The 16,061-nt window shown below is 40.8% G+C and overlaps 1 protein-coding gene across 1 annotated transcript in view; it reads right to left on the bottom strand.

Annotated features, from left to right (window-relative positions):
* Positions 1-16,061, bottom strand: part of cax1 (cation/H+ exchanger protein 1) — a 1,125,587-nt gene that overhangs the window by 1,085,541 nt on the left and 23,985 nt on the right. The window contains exon 2 of the mRNA XM_037539619.1: positions 5,761-5,763. Within this exon, the coding sequence (XP_037395516.1) occupies positions 5,761-5,763 (3 nt within the window). The remainder of the gene's footprint in view (positions 1-5,760; positions 5,764-16,061) is intronic.

The raw sequence follows: 16,061 nt of genomic DNA, 5'->3' as shown, positions 1-16,061 counted from the left end.
ATAGTGACCACTGAATAAATAAATATGTGCAGATATTAATACCAAATAAAGTGTCTAGTGTCCAGATGTACAAGATGCGCAATAAGGTATGCAGAAAGTGCAATATGTGCAGATGGATAAAGAAACACAAGATAAGCTTGAGATGTAAGACCCATGATGATTCGTGATTTAACAGGAGATTAACACGAGATTCAGATTCAGCAGTAAACTGTAGGCATATAGCAATATGTGTGGATCATAAAACACATGTTCTGTTCATTTGAGGGGAACTTTTACAAAAAAATGAAAGTACAAATACAGTTATTTCATGCAGTTACTAATTAATTTGCCTTATGATTTGGTTATGTGAATTCAGATTCAGGTTAATGCTGATGAAATCTTATATTGTTGTTTATACTCAATTGTGTAGGTGGGATGATGAAAGCTCTGTAGACACTGAATTTAAAACATGATCAACTTTATTTTGAATTAAAGAACAGCGTCTTTTTAAGCCCTTGTTGCAGAGTTCCAAAGCCGAATCAAGAACGCCCTCTCTGCCAAGTCTTAGATGGTACAGCTTTTTAAAACAAAATGTACGCACACTCATAACGCACATCATACATTAACATGTGAAAACATCTGGAAAAGCTTATTCTTACAGCTGACAAGGCAGCTAGGGCCTCAATTCTCTCTTCAACATATACATTCACACAAGAAAAAATCTTATGGTATGGCTTACATCTGGTTTTTGTTATTATGGCCTCAGCTTCTAGAAAGACAGAGAGGTCCAAGTGGGCCCCCGGCAAGAATCTGACTTTATGTATAGAATGACAGATAAAAATATGAAGAAAAACATGAATATTGCAATATAACAATATAACAAATACAAGTGTAAATACACCTCAATATGCAACTTCAATGTGTTTTTTTCTTTTAAATCTTTAAAATCTTTTAAATCTTTAAGTAATTCTGTAGAGCAATATCATTAAATATAAGTATATCACTGCTGTCGGAAAAAACCTTGTATCTCCATTTTTGTCAGTTTTTGTCTTTCAGCCTTTGGTTTTTGATATAATTTGAAAATGCCCTGCTGTTCTTTACATTATGTGTAAATTTCATAATAAAGGGACTAAAATAAATGGTGCAAAATTCTGGTTCCGTTGACTTACATTAAAAATAAAGTAGGTTTTTTCCTTCTCCTGTAAAGTTGGACATACAAGGTTTTGTTTAAACAGCAATATATGTATGTACACACACACACACACACACACACACACACACACACACACACACACATATATATATATATATATATATATATATATATACTGCTCAAAAAAATAAAGGGAACACTCAAATAACACCTCCTAGATCTGAATGAATGAAATATTCTCATTGAATACTTTGTTCTGTACAAAGTTGAATGTGCTGACAACAAATTCACACAAAAATCATCAATGGAAATCAAATTTATTAACCAATGTAGGCCTGGATTTGGAGTCACACACATAATTAAAGTGGAAAAACACACAACAGGCTGATCCAACTTTGATGTAATGTCCTTAAAAAAAGTCAAAATGAGGCTCAGTATTGTGTGTGGCCTCCACGTGCCTGTATGACCTCCCTACAACGCCTGGGCATGCTCCTGATGAGGTGGCGGGTGGTCTCCTGCGGGGTTCTCTTCCCAGACCTGGACTAAAGCATCTGCCAGCTCCTGGACGGTCTGTGGTGCAACGTGGCATTGGTGGATGGAGCGAGACATGATGTCCCAGATGTGCTCAATCAGATTCAGGTCTAGGGAACGGGCAGGCCAGTCCATAGCTTCAATGTCTTCATCTTGCAGGAACTGCTGACACACACTAGCCACATGAGGTCTAGCATTGTCCTGCATTAAGAGGAACCCAGGGCCAACCACACCAGCATATGGTCTCACAAGGGGTCTGAGGATCTCATCTCGGTACGTAATGGCAGTCAGGCTACCTCTGGCGAGCACATGGAGGGCTGTGCAGCCCTCCAAAGAAATGCCACCCCACACCATTACTGACCCACTACCAAACCGGTCATGCTGAAGGATGTTGCAGGCAGCAGATCCCTCTCCACGGCTGCACTACCTGAGACACTTGTGTGGGTTGTAGAGTCCGTCTCATGCTACCACGAGTGTGAAAGCACCACCAACATTCAAAAGTGACCAAAACATCAGCCAGAAAGCAGAAAGGTACTGAGAAGTGGTCTGTGGTCCCCACCTGCAGAACCACTCCTTTATTGAGTGTGTCTTGCTAATTGCCAATAATTTCCACCTGTTGTCTATTCCATTTGCACAACAGCTGTGAAATTGATTGTCAATCAGTGTTGCTTCCTAAGTGGACAGTTTGATTTCACAGAAGTTTGACTTACTTGGAGTTATATTGAGTTGTTTAAGTGTTCCCTTGATTTTTTTGAGCAGTGTATATATATATATATATATATAGTAGTATAGCAGTATAGCAGTGTATATAGTATAGCAGTGTATATATATATATATATATATATATATATATATTGTAGATTTTTACATTTTTAGTAGCATACTTTTAAGCATTAATATCAGAAGGCATTAACTTGTGTTTAGTTTTATGACATTCGCATGGCAGGGCAGGGCACGTGACAAACGTGCAGAGATGTACGCAATAACAGGAAACTGCCTAAGGTCAAAAACAGAAGTAGGTCTGTGCTTAACCTAAAGTACATGAGGTTCTTGCATCCATATATGGTAAACCATGTGCACCGCACCCATTAAACAGAAACACGCACACATTTAGGTTCAGCTTATATGCACACACATAGTCAGCTTCAGGGTATAAAAGGAGTCAGAACACATTGGGAGGTCGGAGCTTACTTGGGAGATACATGATGCATGTTCTCTGTTTGTAATCTCTCCAGAATTCTGTAATAAAACAGTTTGTTCAACTTCAGTCTGATCTACTCGTCTCATTCTTTGCATCAACGAACACGCAGAACTGGTTTCGTCCACAATTTGGTGACCCCGACGTGATGCAAAGGAGACCATTGGAAAAACAGGCTTGATCTTCCTCCTCCATTACTCATCACAGGCGCACCACTTAACCAGGTAAGCAGAAACCTATTTAAATAAATTCTGCATATTGACAACTGCTAAATTATGGATGAGTAAAGGAAGTTGGATCAAGTGTAAATTTAATGGGACTGAATTGGAACAAATTTTAATATATGGTCAAAGGATACTGAGTGACTAAAAGAGGTATATTTTGTGTGTTTTGCTGGGAATTGGTGAACCCCTCCCATCATCTGACGAGGTGACGGGATAAGGACTGGGTTGACAGCCCCTGGGATTGGCTCTCCCTAAAACGGTTAGAGGCCCTGAGGTTCGAGTCCTCTAAATCAACGGGTTAGAGGCCCTGAGGTTCGGGTCCTCTAAATCAACAGGTTAGAGTCCCTGAGGATGGTCCTCTAAAGCGCTGATTCATAAAAGTTTGAAGTTCCTCACATGTGGTAAACCTAACGGTGATAACTGAGCATTGTGAGTTGAGCAAATAAAACTTAGAAGACGTCTTGGTGAGTACCAGTTTTTGATCAACATGGCTGTATACGGTAAGAGAGATTTGGAAAAGGAGCTGGATAATAAATTTGGGGTGGGTAATTGGCGATGGAGGAACAAATAATGATACGACAAATGACAAACACTAGAGGAACAAATAATGATTTTGGTAAAGGCAGTTTATGACCTAGAGACAGACCCGAAAAAGTGGAAAAGCTGAAGAAGGAAACAGAGGAACAATTGAGAAAGTGGATGCTGGATAAGGAGCAGTCACCACAAGATCAGATTTCCCTAGGACAGGCTCTAAATGATTTCATGGCCAGGGTGACAAAGGAATTAGACAAGGCTAAGGCGGAACATGGAAAGGCAGGAACGTTACCATCCTGTTCCACATGAACAAACATAAGGAAAAGGTGGACGCCAGGACAGGTGAAGTAGACAAACTGCATTTTGAGCTGGTGAAAGCTCAACTGGCAGAGGCCAGAAAAGCTTTAAATGAGGACAAGAAAAAGAGCAAGCCAGGTAATATGGTCGTTACCGCTGCCGAAGGTAATTCTGTTAATTGCGCAGGGCAGCACCCACAACCATAACCACCCATTCCACAGCCACCTCCCCAGACCCAGCTGTTGCTATATCAACCACAGTCAATTGTGTTTCAATATCAACCCACACCATATGGGGGTCCGTAAAGGGGACGTGGTAGAGGCAGGGGGAGGGGTAACAGGGGCGGGGGCCGTGGTCCGCAGCAGTATGATTTAGGCTGCTTCAGGTGTGGCACCATGGATCACTGGGCACGGCAATGCCCCCAACAGCTGGCAGGAGCACCACACCATTCTCAGCCTCAGCACCGGGCCACCTACTACCCGGCCCCTCATCCAGATGCTGCCCCAGGGGGACAGTACCAGATGAATCCTTGGGGGGAGAGCACTGACGGGGCCCACTGGGGGATGCTGATAGCGTTGCCATGGCAGAAGCCATGCTATCACTGACTGTGGGGCACCTGAGATTACCTTTTCTGATTGACACAGGAGCCACCTATTCTGCCATCAACTCCCAACTCCCACCAGGTATGATGAGCAGCAACTTACATTTACATTTATGGCATTTGGCGGACGCTCTTATCCAGAGCGACTTACAATTTGATCATTTTTTACACAGGTAGACCAAGGCGGTGTTGGGAGTCTTGCCCAAGGACTCTTATTGGTGTAGTGTAGGGTGCATCCCAGGTGGGGATTGAACCCCAGTCTACAGTGTAGAAGGCAGAGGTGTTACCCACTAACCAACCACCGCAACTATCTCTCAGTAAGAGGTTTCTCAGGGGACTCAATGACTCTGCCCAAAACTAAGCCATTTGCAGTTTCTAATGGCTCTCAGACTGTCATGCACACATTTGTTATTGCCACACAAGCACCAGTGAATTTGTGTGGACGAGATTTGCTGATGAAAATGGAGGCTTCCATTTTATGCCACCCCACAGGACTGACCCTGACCTGGCCAAATGGTCAGGTCACCAGTTGTTATGGCAAAAACGGCCCCAGCATGTACTTACTGTCTGCCACAAATGATGACATGGTAGACGTCTATTGGGGACTTGTCAATGACACAACTACACGGGTGTTGGATCTGTTCAACCAGTGGAGACCATTCATTTCTCTGATGGAACCCTACGGTCCTCCTCCCGACCCCCCTCATCTCACCCTCTATTACGACCCTTCAGCGGATTTGCCCTATTATGATTTGTTCAGCATCTATGGCTAAAGCAGTGCTGGGAGAAGCTCACGGGTTGCCACATGTAGGAAAGGCACAGATGAGAGAAAAAATGAAGGGATGGTGGCATCCATTATTAACAGCAATGATAGCCACACACAAAGTATGTAATGTAAATAATGTGGGTAAAACCTGCAAACCAGGGGTAGAAAAATTTCCTAAGCCCAATGGCCCAGGGGAACACATTCAGATTGACTACACGGATATGATTCAGACAGTCAGGAAGTACAGGTATCTGTTAGTGGTCGTGGACGAATTTTTGGGTTGGGTGGAAGTGTTCCCCACTATGAGGGAAGACAGCAAATCAGTCTGTAAAATGTTGATCAATCACTGGATTCCCCAACACAGGTTTCCCAAAAGGATTCACTCAGATAACGGTACTCACTTCACAAGTAACGCCTTGGCATGGGTAGAGCAAGTACTAGGCCTGAAACATGCATACAGCTCAGTGTATCATCCACAATCTCAAGGGAAAGTGGAGCGCATGAATCAAACGCTGAAATCAAAATTGAACAAAATTGTACAGGGCAAAATTAGCTAGATGCCCTACCAATTGCACTGATCAGTGTCAGATGCTCTGTAAACAGAGCTACAGGGTTCACGCCCTTTGAGCTGATGACAGGTAGGTCTTTTCCGGGGCCCCATACTGCACTAGCGTGTAAAGACAAAACAATTCTCATCAAGCCTACTTTAACGAGCTGAAAGCATTGTGTCAAGCTTATTCTGTGCAGGTCCGCTCCAATGGGGAACCAGAAACTGACGCCCCTCCAGAGGTAGCACTTTCTGAGTGGGTGTATCTGAAGGTCATCAAGCGGAAGTGGTGTGAGCCCAGGTGGACAGGACCCCTCGAGCGAACTTCTCACGCCGTTTGGCTGAACGGCATAGGCCCCACCTGGTACCATCTCTCCCAGTGCAGACCAGTGAACACCTCCATTACACCGAACCACAATACAGCACCACCGGACATGGTTAAAAGTAGAAGTAGACGATCAACTATGAACAAAGACCATTGTATTAGTAGATATGGGGGAATAGAATTAGACTACACCCTAGGCAGCTCCACAGCATGGACATTCGATTTGTGTGACATCATCAACTGCACAGGTCAGAATTAATCATATAGAGGTTACGACATTTATCTTTGCTGGGATCTGCAGGTTATGACTGTGGGTTTGGATGGAGCTGGGATGATAGGTGTTGTAAGTACTGGCCCAGTCATAACAAACTTGACGGGCATGGGCCCTTTTAGAGCACCCTGATTGGTATCACATTACGTATTCAGGGGACGCCTCCGTGGGCCCCTGGGCCAGAGCAGGGCTATATTATTACTGCGGCGGCACCACCCTCATAGTCAGGATGCCCACTCGTACATTCGGTCTCTGTGCCATGGTCAGGCTGGTGTCTCCAATATTGTTAGTAGGCCAGAGACAGGCTAACCACACTTCTAGCCATAGGCGAAAATGTGAAACCACGGAGGATCACATCGACCTCACCAAAAACTCGCCCACTTACATAGCCATAGGGGTCCCAAGGGGGGTCCCCGACGAGTATAAGTTAGTTGATCAGATAGCCGCATGGTTCGAAAATATTCCTATTATCTCTGCCCTCTTCCCCATCACCCCCAACAAAAATGTAGACCGCATCAATTACGTTAATTACCAAATGACAATGTCACCAGCAGTGCTGCTTAACAACAAGACCAAGCCTCATTCCAAATTATTCCTCACTGTAAACCAAAAAAATTCCAAAACGATGTTTCTTGTGGGAGTTTCTGATGAAATATTTCCTTGAATCACTGTTTAATAAAAAGTTTCTTTAAATCACGGCCTCAAAAATTACTGTAATAGGTTACAGTCATGTGACTGAAGCAGATAAATCCCTCAATAGAAGACAGGCCCAACATTGTCTATATGAATGGGACAGAAACAGGCCATGCATTGTATAAGGGGGTTTTAGAAAGCACCTGGAGTTCTGGAGGGCTGTGAAACACTGCTTACACAGCAAAAGATGAAAACAAGCTATCCCTTTAATAGCGAGGCTACATGATAAGAGTCTGCAAAAACTGGATCTTGAGCCAAATTAATGAGGAAGTGTCCAAACAATGGCCTTGAGAGGACGGGATGACCTGATACAACCAGGATGGGAAATCATAAAAAGTAGATGTCAGGGATTGTTGGAAATAAGGGTTTCAAAGGGAAGTGTCAAAATTTGAAGTAATGGGAACCAAACATGATGAGCTCACCCCGAAACAGGATATAAAGAGGATGCTTTGTGAAGTTATTTGCATTGTGGTCGTCTGGGAACCATCTTGCCACCTGAAGCTCAATAACGAAGAAGGCCTTTTCTTTCCTTCCAAAGAATTCATTGACTGAAGTCTGTATTTCTTTTCTTTTACCTTTTGCGGAATACCTTAGAACTTAGAATAATTAGTTGTAAAACCACATATGTCCGGCCTGGGTGCACAGGGAGAGCAGCTCTTGGTGCCGACACCCTCTAGGCAGTAAATAAAATGAGTTTGTTTTTTATACTTGACTTGCCCACTAGCCAGGTTTATTTCCATTGTTCAACATCTTTTCCTTTGGATACACACTTACGGATGGCTATGGCATCACTGGGGCTCAATCTCACAACCTCCTGTTAGGGTGGTAGCTTAGTCTAGTGCACCACTCAGGAACACAGGAAGCAGCTTAGAGTTTGTGTGTACAAATGTTTAATACACTGGAGGAAATATTTGTTGCTTTGACTTCAAAGCACAACGTGGTCTTGTGGGGTGCAACTATCTAATAATTCATCCCGATATCAGGAGGCTGTGAGTCTGAATCCCAGCAATACCACAGCTGTACGTATCCAGAAGCCCAAGTGGAAAATATTTTCACAGTGCAAAACCAAATGATGAAAATAATACTGATGGAAAAACTAATAAAGTTAATAATATTTGTCTGATCTGTTTGACGAAAACGGATATATTCTTACTTTAACTTTGTGACTTGAGGTGTATTTGCACTCATCTTGTGTTTGTTGTGTTGTTGTATTGTATTATTCATGTTTTTCTTTGTATTTTTATGTCTGTTTTATTTGCAGACTGTTAAGCTTTTTTTCCTCTGTTAATGTGTGTGTGTGTTCTGTTGAGGGCCTCTTCCGCCCTTCTGTCAAGAGAGGAAGCTAATGTATAGAATAACATGTCAAGGTGTTTGCCGGGGGTATCTGTTTGTGTTGAAATAAGCTTTTCCAGATGTTTCCTTATGGGATGTATAGATGTGTGTGTATGTCACTAATCATCTTATGTATGTGTGGTCATTCACCATATATAAACCAGAACCAGTTTGGACTTTGGGATTCTCACAGGGCTTTAACACTATCTTATTCATTTGAAATAAAGTTGTTCATGTTTAAATCCAGATGGTGTCTACAGAGCTTTCGTCTCCCTACCTACACAACTGAGAATAAACAACAGACTAAACACAGTTTCCCTGCTGTTCATAAGGAATTTAATTCTGTTATAAAAGCAGTTCCAGTGGGATTGTTATGAAGAGTGAAGTTGTGTGAAGATGCAGTGATGCAGAAGGAAAATGTTAGAATTCATGGCCTAAAATGTGGCAATAAATCAGTTAAGCAATGCATTTCACTCGAGAAAATATATCACTCTCACAGGAAACGTCTTTTGGAATGTTTTAATCACAGATATGAACTGGCTGAAAACACAGCTTCTACTGTACACAGTTTGCCTCCCCAGTGAAGTGGAAGAAGTGCATCTGAAGATCCTTTACAATATCTTACACACTAGGGGGGGGAAAACTCGATTCTTAGATCGTGAACGGTCTCAGACGTGAACGATTGTGAATCAATTCATAAATGTCAAAAATCGATTTTCTAAGTAATTAATTTATAACATAATGTTGACGGAACGCAAAGGGCGGAGCTTGGAAGTGCGGAAGTGCAGCACCCGGACAGTCTGTGGCAGCACATCGCAAAAACACAAATGGATGAGTGACAAATTCGGTCTGGCTCTGATTTAAAGCCAGATTAGGTCAGGAGTCACAACCCAAGTCACAACCCCTAAGAACAGCCAATTTGTCCTTTTAACAAAAATCAGACCACCTTGGGAGCCACAACACTTACACACTTTACTCTGCCTTAAGCTTTAGCTATAGTCTCTTTCCCCAAATTTCCACCAGAAAACTTGTTGAATATGAAAATGTTGAAATGTTGAATAGTTTCTTGTAAAATATCTGTCAACATTCGACTATTTTATGAGGCTGAAGTCGCTTCTTATTCTTATTTATGCAGCTTCTTGTTCGAATTTTCTCAATAAATGCCCACCTTAAATGGTGTCTGAGGCACAGAATGAAAATGCAGCACCGTTTAAGGTGGAACAGGAAAATTCTAAAGAGAAACCGACATCTTCACAACTTTTTAGTGTTTGACAGTCTCTCGTTGCAGATTTAACGTACCAGAAAACCAACTGTAGTGCTTGTAAACGCGAATAAGTCTGTTCGTCTCCAAATGTTCAAGCAAGCAATGTCAGAGCTTCCACCTACAGTGGAAGTGAATTACTGCCAAGGATTAGCGTCTGTTCTGCGTTGCTGAGAACCAGGGCTTTCACGCTATGCTGCCCCCTCTAGAGCCAAGATACAGCGTCCTGTCTCAAACATATTTTACTGACACAGCGACCCCCCAACCTGCTACTCCCTACAGCAAGACAAAAACTGAAAAATCACTGGATTAAATGGGTAGGATGGGTGTAACGTGATGCATGGACACCCGATGTCACTGGATCTTATTTCACTGTAACAGCGCATTTTATCACAGAAGAGTGGCACCACCGCCTCATGTGCTCCAAACAAAAGCAGTGAATGAGAGCCTTCCAGTTCACTTGCCACATCACTTATATTTGGTTTATTAATAAAAGATATTGGAAGTAAATTATTACTATTATTACTATTATAAGTACTTTGCTTTAAAAGTAGAAAGTTGTCACACAAATCCTGTACAGAGAAAAAGATGCATCAAGATGTATCGATAATCGTTTTATAATCGCATCACAGCCTCTGAATCGTTATTGAATTGAATCGTGAGGTGCCTAGCGGTTCCACCCCTATTAGAATGTGTTCATCCATATTTACCCTGTCTTTGTCTTTATAATCTGTGTAAAGAGCACACGCAAGAAAACGCTTGTACTTTGCTGTTCTTTGACGGATGTTTATTGTTCTAATGTTTGTCTGTCAAGAGTAATTGCTGTGCTAATAGTTTCTTGTTCTCACCAAGTGGTTTTACTGCACATGTGCATATCATTAGTATAGTGCAGAACTTGTTTTCAATGTCAATCCAGCCTTAGTTCAAGTGTATTTTACAGACTCAGTTCAGTGTAATTTCTACTCTCTTTAAAGGCTATTTAGATTATCAAAATGTCCCATCAGTTTTGATGCTGGAAGGATGTCCTGCTAATGAGATAAGCATATCAAAGCAAGGATAAAGATATCAAAACATCCTGCTTATAGTTTTATGCATGGAGCTAATTATAAATACGCACTATAGTAGGATATTTCATCAAGGCAGGATAATCTTTTTGTTTTTTATTTTGCTTTAATTTAACATGGTCAATCACAGTGAGATTAAGAATCTCTTTTACAGGTGAGCCCTGGGCAAGAAGGCAGCACATGAAACAATCATCGAAGAATCACCACAACTAAAAACAATCAAATCAGTGTCTAAACCAAATTAAAAACAACGAACAAAGACAATGATGCAGTTCTTTAACAATTAAAATCACTCAAGGAAACAAACTGCTCTAAATTTGAATGTGTTCACAGATCATGCCAAGCAGATGGAGCACTGTGACTGAAAACTGCCTTGCCATATACTTTTAGAACATCCAGCTGACTGTGACTATTAGAGCGTAAATTGTTTGATGATATGAATTCAGATAAGTATGAATGGAGCTGATCAAATAATTGTTTTGTAGACAAACATCCAGAGAATTTGTCTTGGCGCTGAAAGTGAAGGCCAACCAACCATTTCATAAAGTTCACAGTGATGAGTTTAATATCTGGTACCTGTTATTAATCTTAATGCTGATTGATGAACACAAGCCAATGAATGTAATGTTGTCTTTGAAGTATATCTATAAAAATGTCACCATAATCTAAAATATACAGAGCCCTGCTGGTGACATTCCATATAAATAAAAATGATGCATGGCCACAAGTTAGTAAGATGTGGGTATGAGATAATTAAGTTTTGACCACAAGTTAGTAAGATGTGGGAACAAGATAATTAAGTTGTGGCCATGAGCTAGTAAGACATGAGAATGAGATCATTAAGTAATGACCATGACTTAGCAAGGCATGGGAATGAGACAATTAAGTCATGGCCAGTAAGATATGGGAATAATGCATGTCCGCCAATTAGTAAGACATGGGAATAAGACAATTAATTTGTGGCCACACCTTAGAAAGGTACGGGATGAGATCCTAAATTGTGGCCACAAATTAGTAACGTGTGATTAAGTTGTGGCTACGAGTTAGTATGGCGTAGGAACGAGATAATTCAGTTGTGGCCATGACTTAGTTAGGTGTAGGAATGGGATAATTAAGTCATGGCCACAACTTAGAAAGGTGTGGGGATGAGATCCTAATGCGTGGCCACAAAAAGTGTGTGGGAATAAGATGATTAAGCCTTGACCACAGCTGTATAAGGCATGACTGACCCTTTTCAGGCTTCATGTCATAACTGTTGACGACTTGCTCAACATGATATGATGGGAACTAAATATTTCTCTGATACAGACATTTCTCTCCATTTATTTCAGTCTGCTGCCACCATAATGGCCAATCAGAGGTTCCCGGTCTATGAAATCATTGATCAAGAAGATGGCCGTGATGAACAAGATGCTGATAGTGAAATAGATGAAGAGGCATCTGAACCAGGGGACAATGCTGAAATCAGCTCAGAGGAATGAGGAATCCTCAGGATGAGGAAACTGAGGTTCAGCAATATGCTGAAAAGGGGACATTCAAATCAAAAATACCCCAATACCCTAGTCTTCATCACCCCTCTGAAAATAGAGGTAAGGTGGCTCCTCAAAATATAATCACATTGGCTCCAGCACCCACAAGATCTTGAAGAAACATGAACAAAACTCTTTTGATTTTATTTGTAACATAAGGCTCAAATTTTACCCAAAACATGAAGATGCAAATTTATTCATAATGTGATGATCATCAACACAAATAACATATCTGTAAAGTACATACATGCTAGAAAGAGAAAAACACACTCACACATTTTCGAAACCTCTTATCCCAAAAGATACTTCAGTAGACTAAAGGCTAATTACATCTAGCCAGTGGCTAATACATCTAAAGTGGCATTTCAAACCTATAAAATGCTCTAAAATGAGTGCTTTGAAATTTAAAGAATTGTCATATTTTAAGGTGTCACAGTTTCCTATTGTCCCAATGTGTTTTTTTTGTTTCCCCTCAGTGTATTCCTGGTCTTGCATTGTGGATGCTACTCTGTGGCTTGTTTCCTTTGATCTTGTTTGGCTTTGTGTCATTATGGACGTGTCTACCACCCTCTGCTACTCAGCTTCTGGACTCTGTTTAAACTGATTTTAATAAAAGCAACTCACACTTGCATCCTGCCTCCTCATAACCTTTTTTTTGTTAGAAACATTTTTGCTCTACATTCAGAATACAGATGTCAACTAGAACACCTGCCTTCATGAAACGTTACATCTTTATTCCTAACGATGTAAAGACATTTCTGAATGAGTTATTAAAACATTGCTCATAGCTAGATATTGACTAGATTATGTCGTGTAAAACTATCTGAACTTGTATAGTTTCAGGATAGTTTGGTCATAACAGTGTATGGTGCTCTCTTCATTAAGCAATAAATTAAGAGATTTTGCCAAATTCTTTCTTTCTGGATCCTTTCTAAACATTTTAATTCTTTTTATTTATTGGAATTTTCTCCAATTCCACCTGCTAGTTAGGACTCCCCCAGTCCCACGATACCACTAGTGCTTCCTCTGAGACCTGTGAAGTGTCACCGCATCTTTTCAAACTGACGCTCACGCAACGTCATTGGACAGTCGAACGCGCTCAGAGGAGAAAACTAACTGCCAGATCTATTACATGAGCTAACAGAGGCCTGCACTGACTAGCATCACACTGAGTGATGGGGGGAGAAGGGGGGCCATCTGAGAGCGATGCACCTGGAGTTTGGAGAGGCCAGCAAAATTGCTTACATAGTAAATGATGAAGGCAAGTTGACCCTCGAAGAGTGAAGAAAGCTGATAAGAACAGGCAAAAACCGGTTCTTAAAAAAAACTAAGTGTCAAAATGATACTGGTGGTACCACCAGGCTGGGAAAGTTTAGAAAGAATAGATCCCAGGGACAGTTGGAGATAAAGGTGTCCAAGGAAAGTGTCAAATTAAGAAATAACGGGAACCAAAAGTGATTCAAAGTCATACAATGAGGGAGGGGCGGGGTGATGAGCTCACCCCGAAAGAGGAAATAAAGAGGATGTTTTGTGATGATCTTTGCATGTGTTGTTGTCCAGGAACCATCTTGCCACCTGAAGCTCAATAAAAGAAGATGGCCTTTTCCTCCCTTCCACAAGAAGTCAGCAGTTAAAGTCCTTTATTCTAATTTCTTTTATTTATTTTTTTTAAAAAAGGGATTAGACAATAATTATAACAAAACCACAGTACAGAAAAGTCTTAGTATTTAAACCTCATATGTCGGGGCTTTGAGCAAGGAGATCCCGACAATGTGTAAAATTATTTTCACTTAGAAAATGTATAAAACACGTAGTTTCACCAGAGGTGCCCAAACTTTTGCATATGACTGTAACTCAAGGCCCCTCATATCTAAAAGGTCAGACAACTCTCAGGCAAAAAGGCACCCCGTCCTCATCGTTAATATCTCTTATCTCAGTAAAACTGTTGTTGTCTGTGGGACGGTTACTGCAGTCCCAGATGCCCCACTTTCTGTATTCGAAGAGGTGTTTTTTTTTGTTTCCAGATAAGAGGTGGGAGGCCCCACCACACATTACCCTGTCAATCCAAACCCCACAACAGCATATTATTACATCATACGTACCAAATCATATCATTACATCATGATGTTGCATCATGCGATTGTTTACAACTTTTTGAACTTATCACTTCCCTATGATAAAACCACAATAAACACACAGCCTCAAGTGGCTTATTGCTTCTATAAAATGGTGGCCAACATGAAATATGATAAAAAAAAACCAAAATCTTTTAGGAAATACATTGTTATTCTAAATAGTAATAGACAAAGTATTCCGCCAAGAAATGTAGTTGCTTTTGAGTATGATATTGTTACCAAGCAACGATGGACTGTTGGATGAAAAGAGGCCATATTTTACACTTCTTGTATTATTTCCACATGAAAGCCACTAATAGCATTTTGGCAGTTTTATGTACCAGAAACATGATCTGTGATTTATTTTTCCAATACTTATTGAAACGTTCCTTATCCATTTAAGTAGGGATAAATAAACAATTAATCAGGCTGATTTTGTTACGCTGTCACCCATCGCTGTATACTGCAGCCTTTTCATAAATGTTATAACTTTTGTCATATAATGTCATATAACAAAAAACATATGTTAACACAGCACTGTTTAATGAAAAATCCTTCGGCTTTATAAGTACTTTTTGGTCACCAAATTACCACCATGAGTCTTATTTAGCACAAATCCAGGCGGCCTCTCCTCATTCTGGGGCTGAATCTCAAATGTCACCCTGCTCTCTACATAGTGCACTACATAGGAATTTAAATACTGGATCCTGCAGCCCAACAGTGCAAAATACAGCTAAGAAGTAGTCGTTTGGGACTCAGACACATTCATACTCAATAAATGATGCACTGTTTGGCTGCAGTAGCTAGAATTTCTAAACTTTCATAGCTAGCACACTGTTCAGGGAGTACAGAGCTGTTTGGGATTCTGGGTTTGATCCGACTTCTGACTGAAACACGAACGTCTGAAGGCTGTAATCCACTCAAATGACATTCTTCAGGCCTTTTTACTGACGTTTTACAGTGAATCATACCATAAAAACTTTCATTCAAATGTCGGGACTCAGAGCGCCCCGTCCTCCTACCCTGAGTCCCAAACAATGTCGATGAAACACGTGTTGCTTATCAATAACTTCTAAGTTATGTTTTAGTGCTAATTTATCCTGTTCTCTAATGCAAAAAAGGGTCATTAAAATCAAAGGATTCTTGCAAAATGCAAAAAAGATAATACAGTCAAAAATATTAAAAAGCATTCTTGCAGAAGGTTAAAGAAAAACTTCAGCCAATGGTTCTTTTGAGGAAGGAGAAGGCCCTCTTCATTTATTAGGTTTCAGGTGACAAGATGGCTCTCACAGCCAAAATGCAAACACTGTTCACATAACCTTGACATGTTATTCTATACATTAGCTTCCTCTCTTGACGGAAGGGAAGGAAGAGGCCCTCAACAGAACACACACACACATTAACAGAGGAAAAAAAGCTTAACAGTCCGTAAATATAACATATATAAAAATAAAGAGAAAAACATGAATATTACAATATGAGTGTAAATACACCTCATGACCTCTTAGAAAACCTCCCTTTGCTGGTTTCTAGAACAACAGCTGCTTCCCCTTTTAGTGACTTTCAGCAAATGTAACCTCTAGGCTCATTATCACCATGCATGTCTGTCACCCAACGTCTTAGTGGGGGAGCAGAGTGGGTG

The sequence above is a fragment of the Pygocentrus nattereri genome, chromosome 1, assembly GCF_015220715.1.
Source record: "Pygocentrus nattereri isolate fPygNat1 chromosome 1, fPygNat1.pri, whole genome shotgun sequence".
Lineage (NCBI taxonomy): Eukaryota > Metazoa > Chordata > Actinopteri > Characiformes > Serrasalmidae > Pygocentrus > Pygocentrus nattereri.
The sequence above is the reverse complement of the archived record's forward strand: the minus strand, read 5'-3'. Positions and strand labels throughout refer to the sequence as shown.